Raw genomic sequence first — 17,733 nt, 5'->3', positions numbered from 1 at the left:
AATGCACACAATTGAAAAGTGGAAAGACCGAAAATTGTAAGATTTTAGATGCTAGAAAAAAGCAGCATGTTAAACAGAAAGAATGTAGAAGGAAATTAATCAGATAAAAAGAAAAAATGGTGGAAAAGCAATATAATCAAAAGTTTTTTCTTTGAAAAAACTAATAAATGAATGAGGGGCCTTCCCTAAACTGTGAGGAAAAAAGGAGAAAGCACAAATTAGCAATATCAGGAATGAAAAAGGGGATACCATTCCAGATCTTCAAGATACAAAAAGTTAGGGGCGCCTGGGTGGCTCAGTTGGTTAAGCCACTGCCTTCGGCTCAGGTCATGATCCTGGAGTCCCTGGATCGAGTCCCGCATCGGGCTCCCTGCTCAGTGGGGAGCCTGCTTCTCCCTCTGACCCTCCCCCCTCTCATGCTCTCTCTCTCTATCTCATTCTCTCTCTCAAATAAATAAATAAAATCTTTAAAAAAAAAAAAAGATACAAAAAGTTAGCTGTTGTCTTTAGGTACACCAGTACATTTGTGAGATTTCAACTACCATGTTTGTATTTATGCCCATACCCTCCAAATCGATTTCTCTACTCAGCATCTCCACTTGTTTTAGATGTAACACGTGAACAACAAAAACCCCAATTCTATTCTGTCTCCTTGCCCCCAAGAGCTTTCCGTCTTGTGTTTCTTATGTTTGTAAAAGGTATCACTGAAAGATATTAATTTGCTCAAACAGGAAACTCAAGATTTTGCTTCTCTCTGTTGGGTACCGATGCATCTGATCAATCCCCGTGTTGGTCTGGCTTTTCCTTCACCCTTCCCCTCTCTTTCCCTGAATCAGCCCTCTGCCTCTTTTCTCAAGCTTCCACCATTGTCCAAACCCCCTTCAGATCTCCCCTAATTCCTGCACTGGCATCTTCATTTGTCTTCTCCCTTCCATCCCCACACTGTAAAGCTGGTCCTGTGTGCAACCCTTTACAACCGTTTCATGGCTTTCTGTTGCCCTAGAATCAAGCCTAAACTCTCCTGTGGCCAGGAAGTCTCCTCTTCCAGAGCCCTTGGCTTCCTTCTTTCAGTGTCTTGACCACTCACACTCCTTCCCTGGCAGGGATTTGCATCCTTTAGCTCCCTGCTGCCCAAACCTGTCCCGCAATGAAAACAAGAACAGATACAACAAAGGTGACAAACTCATTGTCCTCATTTCCTTGAACTCCGACCAGCTGTTTGGGGATCAGCCCCATCTACAGCTGTGAGTGCTCCCTGGGCTGTCCTGATCAAGGTCGGCTCCCTAGGACATGGCACAGTGCCTGGCACAGGGAATGAGCACAGGAAAGGATTATTATTATTATTATTTTTTAAGATTTTATTTATTTATTTGACAGAGAGAGACACAGCGAGAGAGAGAATACAAGCAGGGGGAGTGGGAGAGGGAGAAGCAGGCTTCCCGCCGAGCAAGGAGCCCGATGTGGGGCTCGATCCCAGGACCCTGGGATCAGGACCTGAGCCGAAGGCAGACGCTTAACGACTGAGCCACCCAGGCGCCCCAGGAAAGGATTATTAACCTGTATGAAGGAATGGATGACTGTAATGGATCAGATATAATCATGAAATTTAGTGCTGATACTGTTTTTCAAATTGAAGTGAAATAGAAAATGGAAAAAGTTACCTGTAAACATAAGTAAATATTCCAGCCTCTTTAAGAGAGAAGGTTAATGCATTCTTGGTTATTTATTTAATGATAAAAAAGTCTTTTAAAATAATTCAAATATTTGCCAGATTATCACATCCCCTCGGCTTAAGCTCTTAATGGGAGAAATCTTGCTTTTGTCTTTCTTGTAGACTTTGGCAGGAGCCCTGACCTTTGGTTGGTGAGCTGTATGGTTTTGTTGACTTAAATAGAAATCTGGAAACTGCCTCAATCAATTTCAGGACATTGCTTCTCTCGCTGAAGTTGGTGGCCACAAATAACATAACTTACTAAAGGTTTCCGAGGAAGTAAAATCCAGTCTCTTTTGAAGTAAATACATTCATATTATTTTGTAACCCATATATGCTGGATCTTCAAAAATATCCTTGTACTTTACCTTAAAACATTTACTAAAGTACCTGTGATGGGAGTGCCTGGGTGGCTCAGTCGGTTAAGCGTCTGCCTTCGGCTCAGGTCATGATCTCAGGTCCTGGGATCGAGCCCCCCACATTGGGCTCCCTGCTCAGCAGGGAGTTTGCTTCTCCCTCTGGCCCTCCCTCCCCTTGTGCGCTCTCTCTTGCTCTATCCCTCAAATGAATAGAATTTTAAAAAAAGAAATAAAGTACCTGCAATGCATTTGTTGTTCCAAAGAAGCTAAATGAGCACCTAGGGATTTAAAAGTTTGAGTAAGATTTGTTGGGATTAGCCAATAGGACCTGTTTTCTTGTGATATCATGTAAATCAGTTTCATTTGTTTTTTCTCTAAGAAAATGGACCGATATATGAAACTAATTATTTTTTATTATGAAATATATTTATATATACAAAGGAATAAGTGTGAAAGGTTTGTATGAAACACATGCCACATCTTCACTATCCATCTTAGGCAATGGTAGAGGGCAGCCACGACGCGTGTGCCCTCCCTCCATCCCGTCCCTCTGCAGTGGTCTGTATGGGTTACGGGGCGACCATAGCCCACAGATCCTTGAATGGCTGAGCCCAGGTTTTGTGCAGGTTTTATTAAGAAATTGTGGACGGACCTTGTGGCACTGCTTATTAGAAAGCTCTTTCCTAACTTTATTTTTTCTTTGCCTGTCACCTGTGTCTCGTTCCTTGTCTCTGCTGCCTTTAGAAGGAATGACAAAGTTTAAAGAAGCCACAAGCCTCATGACTGCCAAGCAACAGAAACCCCATTTGAGGGGGAAACAGGTGTAGTGTTCTTAGACCTGATGAATGGAAACGTGCTGACTGCCTTTCTACTGTTCTGAGAGCTGGGATGAGCCTGAAAGGGGGGTACCCAGGGAGCCCCCCGTCAGCCTGCCCTGGAGAGAGATGGGACCCACAGCCATGCTTCGTTTCTGAGCCAGTAGCGGGGCCGGCTTTGTGCGTGTGTGACCAGTGCAGTCCGAAGAGCCCTGTGCTTGCAGGTGCTATCTTGAGAATCTTCATACTTTTATCTTTGAATGTGCGTTTTGTACAATGGGATGATGCAACGTGCTCTAAGGGCTCAGAACCACAACTCATGTATTGTTTTGCTTTCTGCTGCCTCCTTACCTCCCTGGGAGGGAGTCTCAGCTGACTACTCGCCCACTCCTTGATGTTCCCAGCCTTTCCGCCCAGCATCTGCTGTTGTCCTCTGTCCCCAGTGGGGGCTACGGGAAGGACATGCCTGCTCTGTGGCCTCTGAGGGCTGGGCATTGTGGTGGCATTCCTGCACTGAGCTAGCAATGTCGTGGTGTGTTCAGCGGGCACCTTGGGGATGGGAGCCTGTCACCCATCACCGATCCAGCACACTAAGTGGGAAGTTGCATTCCCTGGGGGCTGCGTGTCTGCGGTGGGGTGAGGTGGCAGGCCCTGCGAGTGGGAAATGGACCTAAAGCAACAATCATAAGAGGTTGCTCATAAGTCTTTGGGTCTACTGGGTGGTTCTTCTGGTTTGGGCCAGTTTGGCTGACATCTGCTGGGCTCTCTTGTGTCTGTCATCAGCTGGTGGGTCATCTGGAGGCTCGATGATCCGTGTTGGCCTCACTTAGTGTGAGGCAGTTGGCAGGATGTCACAAAGGCGGCGGGAACAAACAGACATCCCGGAGGCTGGCTATCCCCGGCGTCTTCATGTGCTGGCCGAGTTCCAGGAGCAGTAAGCGAGGACAGCCCTAGGGGAACAAGTATCTTTCAAGTCTCCATGATGTCACATGTGGTGCTGAGTTGGCCAAAGCAATACATGGGCCAACCTGGATTCTAGGAGCAGAGAAAGAATCCACCTCTTGTCGGAAGGAGCCACAAAATCATATTGCAAGCCATGTGGGTATGAGGATGGGAGGAACCAATTAAATGACATGAGCAAATGATATTTTAGCTTTTATTTTTCTTCTCTTGAAAATCAGCCTATGTGTTTCCACTTCTGAACTATTACCAAAATTAGCTTAAAGGATAGCCCTTGTGTATATTTATAGGATGGTTCCATGCAAATCTATTTTATTGCCTAAACTAAGGATCACTGTGGACCCACTTGCCAAAAGGAGGTAATCATTAAACCACCCCAGGAACATGCCACTTCACTGGATTAAGGAAAGAAAAGAATATACAAATCGAGACGTGACATCAGCCTTGTTTTAGATATTTTTTCCCCCCCCCAGGATGGTGAGTCTGCCTTTTCTTTTTGAATGCCCTGTCTTTGTGGGGACAGGCAAGAGAACCCAAGAGTGGCCTTGTGCAATCTGCCTGCAAGGGGCGGAGGGCCTGCTTTAATGGTGTGTGGACGTGGGGTGACACACAGTTCCAGGGTGTTTGGAAGGATCCCTCCTGTGGCTCTGTGGCTGAGCCCCTCCTGAGCACCCCGCCCCCTCACCGGAATCCTGGCCACATGTTCACAGCCGACAGCTGAGGTCTCCCTGCCACGCCAGTGTCACCGCCACTAGACTTCCGTGCCCGCCGCACTTCTGGAACAGCCCTGTAACGGTATCTTCCCACAGGGCTCCCTGCTTTGTCTTATGTCCTGCAGTGCCCGGCAGTGACCTGGCCACCACACCGAAAGCCAAGAAAGGAGTGTGGGGAACATGCTGCCAGGGGATCAGGGCTGACATGAAAATTGTCGGAGTCAGGAAATTCCAGGACCCTTAAGTCATTCAGGAAGACGGTTGACATGAGCGGCCAAGGGAGGGGATCAGGTGGCCTCGGTGGAAGTAGGAATTGAGGTTGCTTGTCAGGCACTAGTCTGGCAGGGAGGTGTCTGCGTCCTCCACGGTGGAGGCGAAGTTTGGATAGTTCTGTGTGAATCTTCAGAACAGCCAGGTCGGGGTGAACCTTGACTCACTGCCTATTCACATCGGTGCGTTCTTTTACAACAGGTATCCCTGACAAGATTGAAGAATTCATTGAGTGTACTCACCAGTTTGCTTTTAAAGTGATACCTAAAGCTGACCCTCCTTTAGGGGATTTCACAGTTTCAGTGTGTCCGTCCAGCAAAGAAGCCCTTTATTCTGACTCCTTGGCCCATGTGATGGTTTAAATATTAATCTCCTGTGCTCGGGTGTACGGGTGAGGTGGGGCTTGGGTGGTGAGGGGAGCGGGCAGTGTGCGTTGACTTGTGTGGTGTCTTCACAGGCTGTGCGTGTGGTTGGGGCCCCCGTGGTGCTCACGTGTCCCGGCTCGCTAAAGGCTGCGACGTCTGACCTTGACCCCGACCTGTAGCTCTGCTGTGAGGACGACACACACACTTCCTGACAGATTAAGAGGCACATATTCATCTCCCCTGTTTTAGTTAACTAACACTAGCACAAATTGCCCATCTGTTAATTAGGGGAGCAGGGCTGTGATGCCGGCTTAGGAAGTAATGGCGGCCTTTCTTCTGGAAGGAGGACTGGGGCATTTTTACAGAGGATGCTTGGGCCCCGGGAGCCTGTGGCTGCTAATTATAGGAAAGGAATACGACTGAGGATGAACTTCCACACATTGTAACAGTTGGTTTAAATGGCTTTTAATTCTCTTCTGTGTTCTATTTGTGTGTTATATTTACCCAATGAAATGATCTTTGAGGGAAGGAAGCCTCTATGTGTTCCTTGGTGCCCAGCCTGTGCCTGACGTATAATTTTGTTAAAATTGAACTACGGAAAGGGTAGTAATGATGCCCTGAATATGAGGAGAGGAATGATGAGAACAGGCAGTTCTGCTAAGCTTTTGGGATTCTGTTGTTGGAGGCGAGGGAGACTGTGGGGTGTTCTGTTGTGGTTCCAGGCTGGCTGGGAGCGTGCTGAGGCAGATACTTGGTGAATGTTGAGGAAAACCGGATATTCATATTCATCTCAAGCTCCTGAGAATAAAGCAGAAGGTATGGGATGAAGATGATGGGCCAACTGGCCACAGCCAGTAAGAACAAGGCTATATCTGCTGGTGACTGGAGAGCCCCACCTCTGCCCCAGCTAAGGAGAAAACCATAGGGCTAGGTGGGGTGGTGAGGATGGAAAGCCGGGATGGGGTCCTCAGCCTCTTACCGCTTCCTGCTGTCTCCACATTGGGTGCCTCCAGTGACTGATGTGGGAGGGCCAGAAACTGTGTGCTGGAGCTGGCCTGAGTGCCTGGAGGGGGCTGACGGGTCAATTCTTGGGAAATTTTATGAGCTAGTTGGTGAATGTAGCCATTATTGAAAAGTAAATTATATAAACGTGCAATTAAATAAGTTATGGTGAAAATACTATATACTGGGGGGCTTCTGTGTCTCTTTTTCCAACTCCACACTCAGCGACTTGACTTTGGTAGCTTGAAATGGGCCTTTGCAGGAGTACTTATACCACAGACACGTTCACATTCTGCCTCTCTCCATGCCCACAGCAACACTTCCTCTCTGACTTGGTTCTCTCTGTCTGGCCTGAGTGTGGACCCCAGCCTTGGAATGACTCAGGCCCCCTGGAGGAGAAGCAGAAACTCTTTATCCAAAAGCTTCTTTCTCTGGGCTCACACGTTTCCAGGGGCTGAGGCAAAAGGAACTGTTATGGCTTACAGGGCTTTCATTATCCCCATCTTCTGGTCTGTGGATTATAAGTGGGATGCAAAAGAAGCAAAAGTGTTAGTACTATCAACAAGACAGATCAAGTCAGTTTTCTTAGTTAATAACCTCAGCAGGGGGTCAAAGCAAGCCTGAGCTGGGCTGATTGCAGCTCTACACACGGTTTAGTGTACATGTGAACAGGTCCAGTTTCTAATGGAATTTTCCATCTAGGAGCAATCAAGTCTGATTTCAGTCCACAGGAGACCCTTGGCCCAGGAGATGCCTTCTGCAGGAAATCCTTCCTGTTGGCTGCTTCCGCAGGCTGGGGGAGGCAGCTCCCCTGCGTGTTCCCCCCCATACTCGGGGTGCACCTCTCACACCACAGTACAGTGAGTTTGGCCAATTGGATTCTTGGGTTTAAATGCTTTCTCAGATGAGATGATCCATCTGTAAAATGCCAGTCAAGAATGCTGAGCCTCACCAGCGTGCCTTTAGTAGCTAAGAGGAGCAGTTTGTTATGAGAGAAATAAAACAAGTGAATCAAATGGGATTAACCCCTTCAAGTGATTTAGCTAGGTATTTCTTACAAATAATAAAAAAAAACCCCAAATTCCTTTCATTCTGCTGAGGATAACTAGAAACAGGAGCTGTGGGGTTTCTACAAGAATTAGCAGCCTGTTACAGATGCCGATTCTAGACAAGTCGACAGTCTCTATTTCTCTTGTTGGGGATAATAAGCAATGCTTTTCCATCAAAAGAGACTAATTCCTTGTTTGAAATCTCACTTATAGTGGGAGGATTATCGGGCATTTATCTAGATGTTTTAAAGTAGCTAAATATTTGCCTTCGCTTTCCCCCAGTCTCCTGTCATTTTGGAATAAGAGCCTTAACTCATCAGGTAGGTGACTACTAAGAACCACCCTTATGGCCCAAGAAATCAAGCACGAAGTTGGATTTTCTCATAATGTTAATCTTTAGTAAAATTATTTTCCTGTATTTTTAAGTGTATTGATCATTTTAAATGTCATGGAATGCTGGTTGCTGTAACAACCTCACAATCTTAACAATTTACCACAGCAAAGGCTCATGCCTTGTGCTCTTGTCACCAGCCAGGGCGGGTAGTGGACGCCGGGCAACAGAATGCTCTCTTCCATGCAGTGATTCAGGAACCAGAGCTCCTCTTATCCAGGGCTCTGCTGGTTTCTGGTTTCCAGACTTTGGAGTCCTCGTTTGGCTCTTCTGCATCCAGCCTCTGGCTTCTCTGCCTCAGGCTGCATGCAGGAGAAGAAGGATGGATGGGTGTGCAGGGGTGTTAAGGCCAGGCCTGCTGGGAGCCTTTTTTACTTTCACTAATATTCCATTGGTCAGCCCTCAGTTACATGGCCATTAGCCTCACTGTAAGGCTGGGATATATGCTCTTAGGGCCCAGGAGGAAAAGGGAATGGGGTTGGCAAACATGTGGCATGGCCTTGGCCACACCAGAACACTAAGATGACACATACTGCATTTTGCAAACATGATATTTTCAAGTCCTTTGTAGTTTTGTGGCCATAGAGAGGATGCAGAGTGGCGTAGTGATCGAGAGCATGACCTCGATTCAAACTACCAGCATCCAAATCCCAGCTCTGCCATTTCCCAGAAGTGACACTGGGCAAGTAACTTAGTCTTTCCCCATGCCTTCATTTCCTCTTTGTAAAATGGGGAGAGCAATAGAAGTTAATAGGGTTTGTGTGAGAATCAAATGATGTAACGCATGTAAAATGCTTAGAATTATGCATGGGGCATAATTAACAACATGTAAGTGTTAAATAATTTTTTAAAAACTACGACTAGTAACAAAGAGACCTAATGTCTTCTTTGGTATGTTGTAATTTGAATATGGTGTCATTCAGATGGATAATGTTTCTTTTAGTTCAACTGTAAAAATGTTTATTGAGTAACTACTAATTGTCACATGCCGGGTTTGACCATAGAATCTGAAGGAGTAGGCTTCTCACTGAATCAAAGGAAAGGGCATGGTTCTGCCCACCAGATTTGCCTTTTAAACTCGGTGACTCTTAATCCACGGTCACATCGGCATTGTGATTTTGGTTTCCATTCCCCAAATCCTCCATGGCGTATTCCTGGGGCCCTCAGAGTGGAAAGTGGCACTGGCACCAAAGGGCTCCTTCTCCTCCCCTGTCCGTCTCCTGGGCCCTGTCAGTGCCACCCCCTTCATAGGTGTCATTGCTGGCTGCTTACTATGTCGTGTGCTCCCAATTTATTTGTACGAACCCGCTACCTCTTCCAGTTACGATTTGAATTTCAGAATCGTGCTTGATTTAAAAAAACACCTGAGGGCAACATGAAGTGCTTTCTCCATCCAAAGTCCGCATCCCAGGAGCAGGCTGGGCTTAAAGGGTTCTTTCTCTTGCAGCTCGATGACTGCACGCTGCAGCTCTCCCACAATGGCGCCTACCTGGACTTGGAGGCCACCTTGGCGGAGCAACGGGACGAGCTGGAAGGCTTCCAGGATGATGCTGGGTAAGAGCAACAGTTGCCCCTGCTGACTAGTCCCAACCTTCCAAGATATGGGGATACATTAAGGCCTTAAAATACTCAGAAGAGACCACTGTAGCTTTGACCTTCTCTGCATTCACAGTCACGCAAGAGAAGGGAGATACAAGTGACTGACCAGTAATAATTGCAAACTCTTTTGCATTTTGAGTAATTTTTCTTGACAAGGCCACTCAGGGGCAGGAAAATTTCTGGTATAGTTTAATTAAGCACATTATATTGACCTTTTTTTTAAACCAAATATAATTAAATTAATATTTAATAGATTTTAGTAGTTTGACAATCTATCTTAAGCATTGTTTTTACTGATAACTTTCTGGATATTTCATTTCCTTGGCAGATGTCCTAGTAGATTATTTTATACTATATCATCTTTTGAACTCACAACAGTGGAGAAAATGATTTGTGATGGTGTTAATTAACATTAAGTTACTTTTAGACTACATATAGAATTGCTTAATACTTCTGATTGCTGTGAATCTGAATAAAGCTATAGACAAAAAATAAGAGAGGTGTGCAGAAAGTCAGATCACATAAAAATCACATATAAACATACGGTCAGCTATTCCTTATTTATTAGGTTTTGAAATAGCTTTTTAATTGGGGGCCCCCTGCCGCCTTTTCTGTCCTCATCCATTCAGAACCAAGTATATCTCTGATTTCATCACCTTCCTCCTTAGAAACCTTCAGAGATTCCCTGTTGCTTTCCAAATAAAGCTTAGCTATCTTAATCTGGTGTTCGAGGACCTCCCCAAAAGTTCCTTTGAAGCTACCTTGCCTGAATTAAAAATAGATTACAGCCAGATTAATCTTATCTGGGAGTGCTGATTCTTCATGAATGGCTCAAAAATGAGGGAAAATGGAAACCTTCTTAGTGTTAGTTTTCTACCTGACTCTAGTATTTATGATGATTTGCTGGGTTTTCCCTATACCTACCACAGTTTATGGTGCTTCCCCCCTTAATTGTCCCCTCCCTCAGTTGTCTGCTGCTAAAGCTCTACTAGGTCGGTACTGGGCTTGTCTGTATATCTATCATCTAGCATTTTCTGAACACATTATAGGTACTTACTGAACACTGGTAGTCAAGTAAATGGCAGGATCCCAGAATGGATTCCTGAGTAACATGACCATGAGCACTAAGGCCAAGATCCTTCATAGGAACCAGCAAGGTTTTCTGAGGACACAATGGGAACAGACCCTAGAAACTACCATAGGCTATACACACACTCATTATTATGTCACACCAGATTCTACTCATCATTATTTAAAAAAAAATTATTAGATTGATAGACTTGGGAAAATTCCATTGCTATAGTTTTTACTGAGTATTTGACAATGACATCCCTTTATATAAGATGCAAGAATTCAGGCTGGATGACAGTTTAATTGGATGACTTCATGGCTCATTGATTAAACATACACCAGGTGTGTTATGAGTAGATTATTATCAACCTGAAAAATGTCTCTACTGGTGTTATAGTTGAAGACCATGCCCTGTTTGATTTTTTTCTTTCTTATCAAAATTCAAATGATTTGGAGATGGGAGCTTAGGGAAAAAAAAGCATCACTACATCAGACAGCAGTTCGAGTTAAGAGTGGGGAAGAAAGGGGCACCTGGGTGGTGCAATCAGTTAAGCATCTGGCTCTTGATTTCGGGTCAAGTCATGATCTCAGGGTCCTGGGATTGAGCCCTGCATTGGGCTCGGTGCCGGGCATGGAGTCTATTTAGGATTCTCTCTCTCCCTCTGCCCCCTGCCCCCAGCATGTGCACACTCTCTCTAAAAAAGAAAATTAGAGTGGGGAAGAAAATAACATTTATGGAACGCCTGTTATGCCAACCACGATCCCAGGCACGTTATTCACGCTCTGTTTATTTAATAGTTCATTCTCTTAACAGTCATGTGACTGGATTTCATTGTTTCTGTTTCTCATCTGAAACAACTGAGGGTCAGGAATTCAATTACACGCCCAGGGAGAGAGAGCCAGTAGATGGGAGAGCCAAGTTTGAACCCAGGTGGACCCGATTCCAAGTCTGTACTCCCCTGATCCTCCCAGGAGCTTCTGGGCAAAGGCTTTTCAGGTTCACTCAGGAAATACATTGGCACCTTTGGTGACGTAAGGTTCGTTCATGCAAGGACATCATCGGCCCCAGGCTCAAACACTGGATTTGGTTCCAGTAGCACTCAAGCACGCTGCATGGTGGCTCCGGGGAGGACGCATTTGCTGCCATCATCTGGCACTGTCAGCATTGGCATCCAGGTGCGGGTAGTCCCCTTGGCCATGCCTCAAGAGCCAGGAAGCCTGCTGCAAGCTCCCCAGAGGAGATCCTGGGGCCTACTTTCTCACTCTGTTCCCTTGCGAATCATCACCTGCCGTGGGTCCATCTGATAGGTGCAACTTGACCCCATTTCTGCACCCTACACCTGAGATGGATTATGGCAAGATGAGAAGGCCATAATATGTGGGAAAGTATCAACAGGAGAAGGTCCCAGACCATGCTGGGTAGCTGTGCTTTTGACAGGCGGGCCCCAAACTCAGCCCAGAGGGAGCTTTATGTCTTTGCAAAAGTCCTGGTGGTGACCTCCCCACCTTGTCCTTTGGAATGTACTCAGGATGACACTCCTTTTTGTCCGGAAGAGTATGAAGAAGCTACCCTATTGACCACTGGTGGGGAGGCCCCTGTGTCCCTGGCTTAGGTTGCAGAAGACAGGCCAGGATGATGATGCCTTGGCCTTGCCGGGTCCTCCTTTATCCCTGGGTCACCTACCACCACCGAGCCCTGGTGGCATATGGCAACTTGCTGGGAGCTGGTTGGAAGCAGCCTGTAGGCTGAGCCTTCCTGCATAGGTGGGAGGCATCTGAACACATCTGCAGTGTCATTTGCATTGAGTGTCCCTCCCAGGTCTTCCCCTAGGAGGGTGACATTTGGCAAAGTCTGTGTGCCTGAGAACTCTTGTCTCCCACGAATGGGAGTTAAAATATTTCTTTTTAGCTAAGAATTGCCCTTTGGAGGCATGAAAAGGACACATGAAACCATTTTTTTCTTGATTTCTTTTGTGAATTATAGCAAAAATCTGCTAAAGTTGTCCCCATATAATGACAACGTGTGGCAGGCAGTGTGCAAATGGTGGTGTTTTTTTGTGCAGGGTGTCCTGAGAGAATTTCCTTGCTGGAGGAGTTTCTTTGTTCTTGTCCATTACCCTGCTCTTTTATGCCAAGACTAAAAATTAACTCACTCCTTGTTTAGAATTATCACTTAAGCTATAGTTAATCGGAGAAGAGGAGAAAGACCTTCAAAAGTAGAAGGACAAAGCAATTATTATGCTACCAAAATGGAGCCAGGTCTATTTATTGCCTTCCAAGGCCAGGGAAATTAGCCACCACAGCATGGTGCACAGAACCAGAAGCCTTGAACCCTCTGGATGATTATTCCTGACCCTTCATTGTGTGACCTTGTGCAAGCCACTTTATCTCTGATAGGGGATTATAAAATTTATTTATAAAATGAGGACAATACTACTCAATTCCATTTACCTCCCCGTGTCAGCAGGGATCCCAACAAGGTCTCTGGGACTGGAGGAGAGCACAGTGGGGAGCAGCATGGCCTGGTGGTTAGGGACATGGGCTTTGCAGTTAGTCTCATGGCTGTGTGACCATGGGGATGCTACTTCCCCTCTCTGAACCCCAGTCTCCTAGTAACTGGGGATAATCATAATGCATCCTCACTGGGTTGTTGTGGGGAAGAAATGCAATGATGTGTGGTATCTAAAACAGTGAGCTAGTTCCCAGCATATAATACAAACTCAAAAGGAATAGCCCTTACTATAATTACAGTCAGCATTTGAGAAGCAGATACACTGAAATGGGACTCACTGGATTTTAGACCTGGATGGGTCCATGCAGACCAAGCACTCCGACATCTCATGTCTTTCAGTTAGGGAAACCAAGGCTGGATCCTTGCCCGCAGGGCAGAGCTGCGCCAGAGAGCCCAGACCTCTTTTTTGCTTATTTCTACCTCCACTGCCTCCGAAAGAAAACCAGTGCCAGGGACCTGTCACCGAGAAGGTGGGGCTTGAGGTTAGCCCTGCAGGGGATAGCGGCCTTGCGAGGGCGAGGGGGCCGTGGGTGGGGGGAGCACCGTAGAGCTCCGAGGAGCTTGAGGAGCACTTGAGAGCTGCAAGGTGCGGTGAGGATCAGTGTGGTTGTTGCACGTGGGGTGTGCATCCCCAAGTGCTCCTACCTTTGTCTCGGTCACTTAGGGTACTCACCTTTCCCTGCGTTTGGCTCTGTTCAGGCCTGCGCCCCGGGGGCAGCTCTGAAGACAGTTGCTGCTTCTCTCGCAGTCCCCTCATCGGCTTGGGTGCTGCTAACTCCTCCTCACTCCCTGCTGGTCCTCACAGGGCTGTGTGTGCGTGGGGAAGTCACGTGCAACCCTGGGGGGTGGGGAGGGCTTGCCAGTGGGAGGCTTGTGGCTCAGGCTGGGCAGGGCTGGAAAGGGCTGAACATTTGAAGGTACTTAGAGCCAAATACCCCCGGACAAAGCTGCCTGGAAATGCTGGCTTCTAGGCGCCTGCTTCAGGAGGTTTGGCGTGGGGCCTGGGATCCTGGCCGCTTCAAAAGCTCCTCAGGTGGTCTGCTGTTTGGTCAGAAACCTACAGCCTAGGTTCTCAGTGTTGGAGCATACTGCACCCACCTGAGGAACTTTAACAACTTCCCTTCCCGCTCAGCTTCAGACCAATGAAATCAGAACTTGGGGGTGGGCCCAGACGGTGCTGCTTTTTAAAGCCCTCCAGGGCAGCCTGGGAAGACCGTTCCTGAAAATGCTGCTGGAAGTTGTGCAAGGGAGCGTGAACTCCCGTGCTGAGAGGACGGTGCAATGGGCCGGCTCTAAGTCCCCTCCAGTGCAGGTGAGGAAGCTGGTCTGCAGGGGCCTTTGTGCCCCCAGCCTTCCAGCTTTGCAGTCGATGTGCATAGGGGTACAAAGGGGTTGTGGAGAGCCCTGGTTTGGCTCTAAGATGCCTAGCTTCTCAGCCTGTAGCTCATAAACCCCAAGGAACCGTGTGTGTGGGGGGGGAGCCATGGACCCCTGAGGTTTCTGCATGGTTTGTGGGTGAGGGAGCTCAACAGCAAAGAGTGGAGACCTGAACTTGCCAGGATGGCCCCTTTTGTTTGAAAAGGGCCGGTTTTCTCCCTCACCCAGGCCAGCGGCCAGGCTCGGTAGGCTGCAGTTTGAGCCTGGTGCCCACTGAGAAGACAGGAGACCCTTCGTCTCCTTCGCTGACTTGCCAGAAGAGCCCCAGACAACACGCCTGTACTCTCAGCTGAAGGTCATCACCTAGGAAGAGAGTAAGGAAAAGCTGCTCACTGCTTCCCATCCACACCTGAACCAGAGTCTGTCTTTCAATTTGTCCAGGGTTTTCGTTTGTGTATGGCTTGGATTTTCAGGCTCAGTAAGTTATTTAGATTTGGGTTCAAAATGTAGGTGATTTCTCAATGCTGCTTAGTCTAGAAGCGGACAGAGAGGTGACTGGATGAGGTTTCCTGTCCGATAGTAAGGAAAAACTACTTATTCCTTCAAACTTGACCTCTTGGGATGCAAAAAACTCTGAAAATCTGATGGAAGGCTGTGGAACCCCTCCTCACCTAAAACCTTGCACACCAGCCCTGGGCCAGTGCTGGGCTGCCTCCGAATAACCTGGAAGAAAGCTGCCTAGAAATAGTAGCTTCTAGGCGCCTGCTTTAGGAGGGTGGACTGAGGCCCAGATTCTCGCCTCTTGAAAAGCTCCTCAGGTGGTCTGCTGTTTGGTTGGGAACTTACAGCCTAGGTTTTCAGTGTTGGAGCGGGTCCTGCACCCACCTGAGGAACTTGAACAACTTCCCTTCCTGCTCAGCTTCAGACCAATGAAATCAGAACTTGGGGGTGGGCCTAGGCAGTGGTGCTTTTTAAAGCCCTCTTGGGCTGCCTGGGAAGGAGATGGTTCTGTAGGAAATCCGAGGAGAGAATCTACTCCCATGCTGAGTGGACAGTGGGAATGGAAAGGCTCTAAGTACCTTCAAATGCTGACCGCATCACTGGACAAAGATGGCATCTGGCGGGAGTGGGTGAGCTTGGGTGGGCACTGGGCTTTAAGGTGGGGTTGGGAGTCAGAAGAGACCTGACCTTCGAAGGGGGAGTCCTCTTGGAAGTCCAGTAACCAGGAGGGGGATGTGAGTGTATAGAACTTTGAGCAGGGAGGCTGCTGTCTGATGTGGCCCACCGTGATCTCTAGCACCTGAGCCTGGTGGCGGAGGAAGCGGCGGGGGCGGGGGGGGGGGGGGGGAGTGATTGGGGATTGTGGTGGAAGGGGAGGGTGCTGTGGTACTAGCTGACTACAGCAAGACAAGAGTAGAATGAGCACCTGACATTAATTGGCTAGTATACAGACAGCAACTTTAGAAAAGTAGTGAGGTTCTGGAGTGGGACCAATTTGGGGAGGGAGAGCGAGCAATTACAAAAATTAGGTTACCTTGAACCATACTCAAGGTGTGAGGTGGCCAGGTGAGGAATGTTGGTCTGGGACCCAGATGACAAGCATCAAAGACCAGAGAGGCAGGGGTGATTCCTTGGAGGAAAACTTTATTTATTTAAAAAGATTTGGAGACAGAGAGTGAGCATGCCAGCACACGAGTTGGGGGAGAGGCAGAGGGAGAGAACCTTCAAGCAGATTCCCCTGCTGAGTGCGAAGTCTGAGATCGGGGCTCGAATCCACGACCCTGAGATCATGACCTGAGCTGAAACCAAGAGCTGGATGCTCAACTCACTGAGCCACCCAGGCACCCCTAAAACTTCTCTTAAAAATGAAGTCTAATTAGATAATTAGGGCCATTTGAAGGACGGTATGTTGATGACAAGATGCTCTTAGGGCCCTGGACTTATTTCATCTTTCTACTTTGCCATCCTTAGGATGTGGCTTCCATCTTTCATGCTTCATCACAGTTCAAATATGGCTGCTTGCCTTCCAGCATCACCTCAAGGCAAGAAGGCCTGTAGTGGGTACGGTATACCTTCAACCAAAATAAGTTTGCTTCCTGTTGCAGTTCAAATGTAGGCAGTCCTCCTTGGGACGGGTAGAGCTGCTATAGCCTCCTCGAAATGAGGATTCCATCTCTGCATCCAGAGTAGTTGCTTTATTTGTTAAAGTAAAAAAAATTTTTTTTAAAGCTTTTATTTTTTTTAAAGACTTTGAGAGAGCATGAGCAGGGGGGAGGGAGAAGCAGACTCCCCGCTGGGCGCAGGGCCCTATGCAGGGCTTGATCTCATGACCTTGAGATCATGACCTGAGCTGAAATCAAGAGTTGGACGCTTAACCAACTTAGCTACCCAGGTGCTCCTTGATATAGATTTAAATAAAACCTGGAACTTCAATTCTTTTTGAATTATTAGAATAAATCTTATTTGGTTAGCCAATATTGTCTTAATTTGCATCTTAATTTCTAATTTTTTTTTTTAAGATTTTGTTTGATAGATACAACGAGAGAGGGAACACAAGCAGGGGGAGTGGGAGAGGGAGAAGCAGGCTTCCCGCTGAGCAGGGAGCCTGATGTGGGGCTCGATCCCAGGACCCTGGGATCATGACCTGAGCCGAAGGCAGAGGCCTAACCATCTGAGCCACTCAGGTGCCCCAATGTATGTCCTTTTTGTTAGGTTTTAGTATTGAGGTTACCCCAGTTCCCTAAGAATGCCTGGACTCTTTATCCTTTGTAAGCCCTGGAGAAGGTTAGGCAGGTGTCCAGCAATGGGCAGGATGGTGCAGGTGACCATGGTGTCACTCTGCTTTCAGCCTGGGTCTATTTCTACCAGCTGTGTGACTTGATGCAGTTTATCTCCGTTCTACTAGCGTTGTGTTCATCTGCAAAATGGGCACAGCAATGGTACCCACGTTGAAGGTGGGAGAAACCAGGGATGGGAGATGGAGGACCCCTTCTGTAGACTTGGCTGCCACTTACTACCACTCCCCTCAGCTGAGTCCAGTCCTCTCCTTTGCTTGCAACTCCTGGGATCTGAGGCTGCTTTCTCTCAGTTGGCTTCCGCAGCCCGTGGCCCCTGAACCCACACAGGTTTCTTCATTGTAGGATTTCATGTACAGGGGCAGATGGGGAAGGAGGGCTAATGTTGAAGCAGAGGAATTTTAAGTGATAAAACTACAAAATAGGTCTTTCTTCTGTGGTCTTTCAATTCCCTTAGGGGTTAGCATTACCAAGCCAATTGCCTGCTTTCTCCATGCACAAGCACAGAAAAGACACCCCCCCCCTCCCAGGATGGGGCTCGTTTCAGTGCAGGAGCCCAGAATCCCAAACCCCATCACACCACACCCCCGCTGTGGGACTGGAGAATTTTGTGGGAAAATAAGCACTTCCTCAAAATTCGATTTTTGTAGTTGCTTGAAGATAAAAGCAGGGCTATCAATCGGTGCTCTTGAACTTTTCCAGGACTTGAGCTGTTCCGAAATCTTTTCCCTGGTCATTCCATAC

At 47.4% G+C, this 17,733-nt stretch overlaps 1 protein-coding gene across 6 annotated transcripts in view; it reads left to right on the top strand.

Annotated features, from left to right (window-relative positions):
* The window catches only part of FHOD3 (formin homology 2 domain containing 3), a 456,179-nt gene that overhangs the window by 48,545 nt on the left and 389,901 nt on the right, over window positions 1-17,733 (top strand). For all 6 annotated transcript variants that reach the window (XM_032421245.1, XM_032421239.1, XM_032421240.1 and 3 more), the window contains exon 2: window positions 9,083-9,189. In XM_032421245.1, coding sequence (XP_032277136.1) covers window positions 9,083-9,189 — 107 coding nt within the window. The remainder of the gene's footprint in view (window positions 1-9,082; window positions 9,190-17,733) is intronic.

Source organism: Phoca vitulina, unplaced genomic scaffold (assembly GCF_004348235.1).
Source record: "Phoca vitulina isolate PV1807 unplaced genomic scaffold, GSC_HSeal_1.0 scaffold24, whole genome shotgun sequence".
Lineage (NCBI taxonomy): Eukaryota > Metazoa > Chordata > Mammalia > Carnivora > Phocidae > Phoca > Phoca vitulina.
This window is presented reverse-complemented; position numbering and strand designations above follow the sequence as displayed.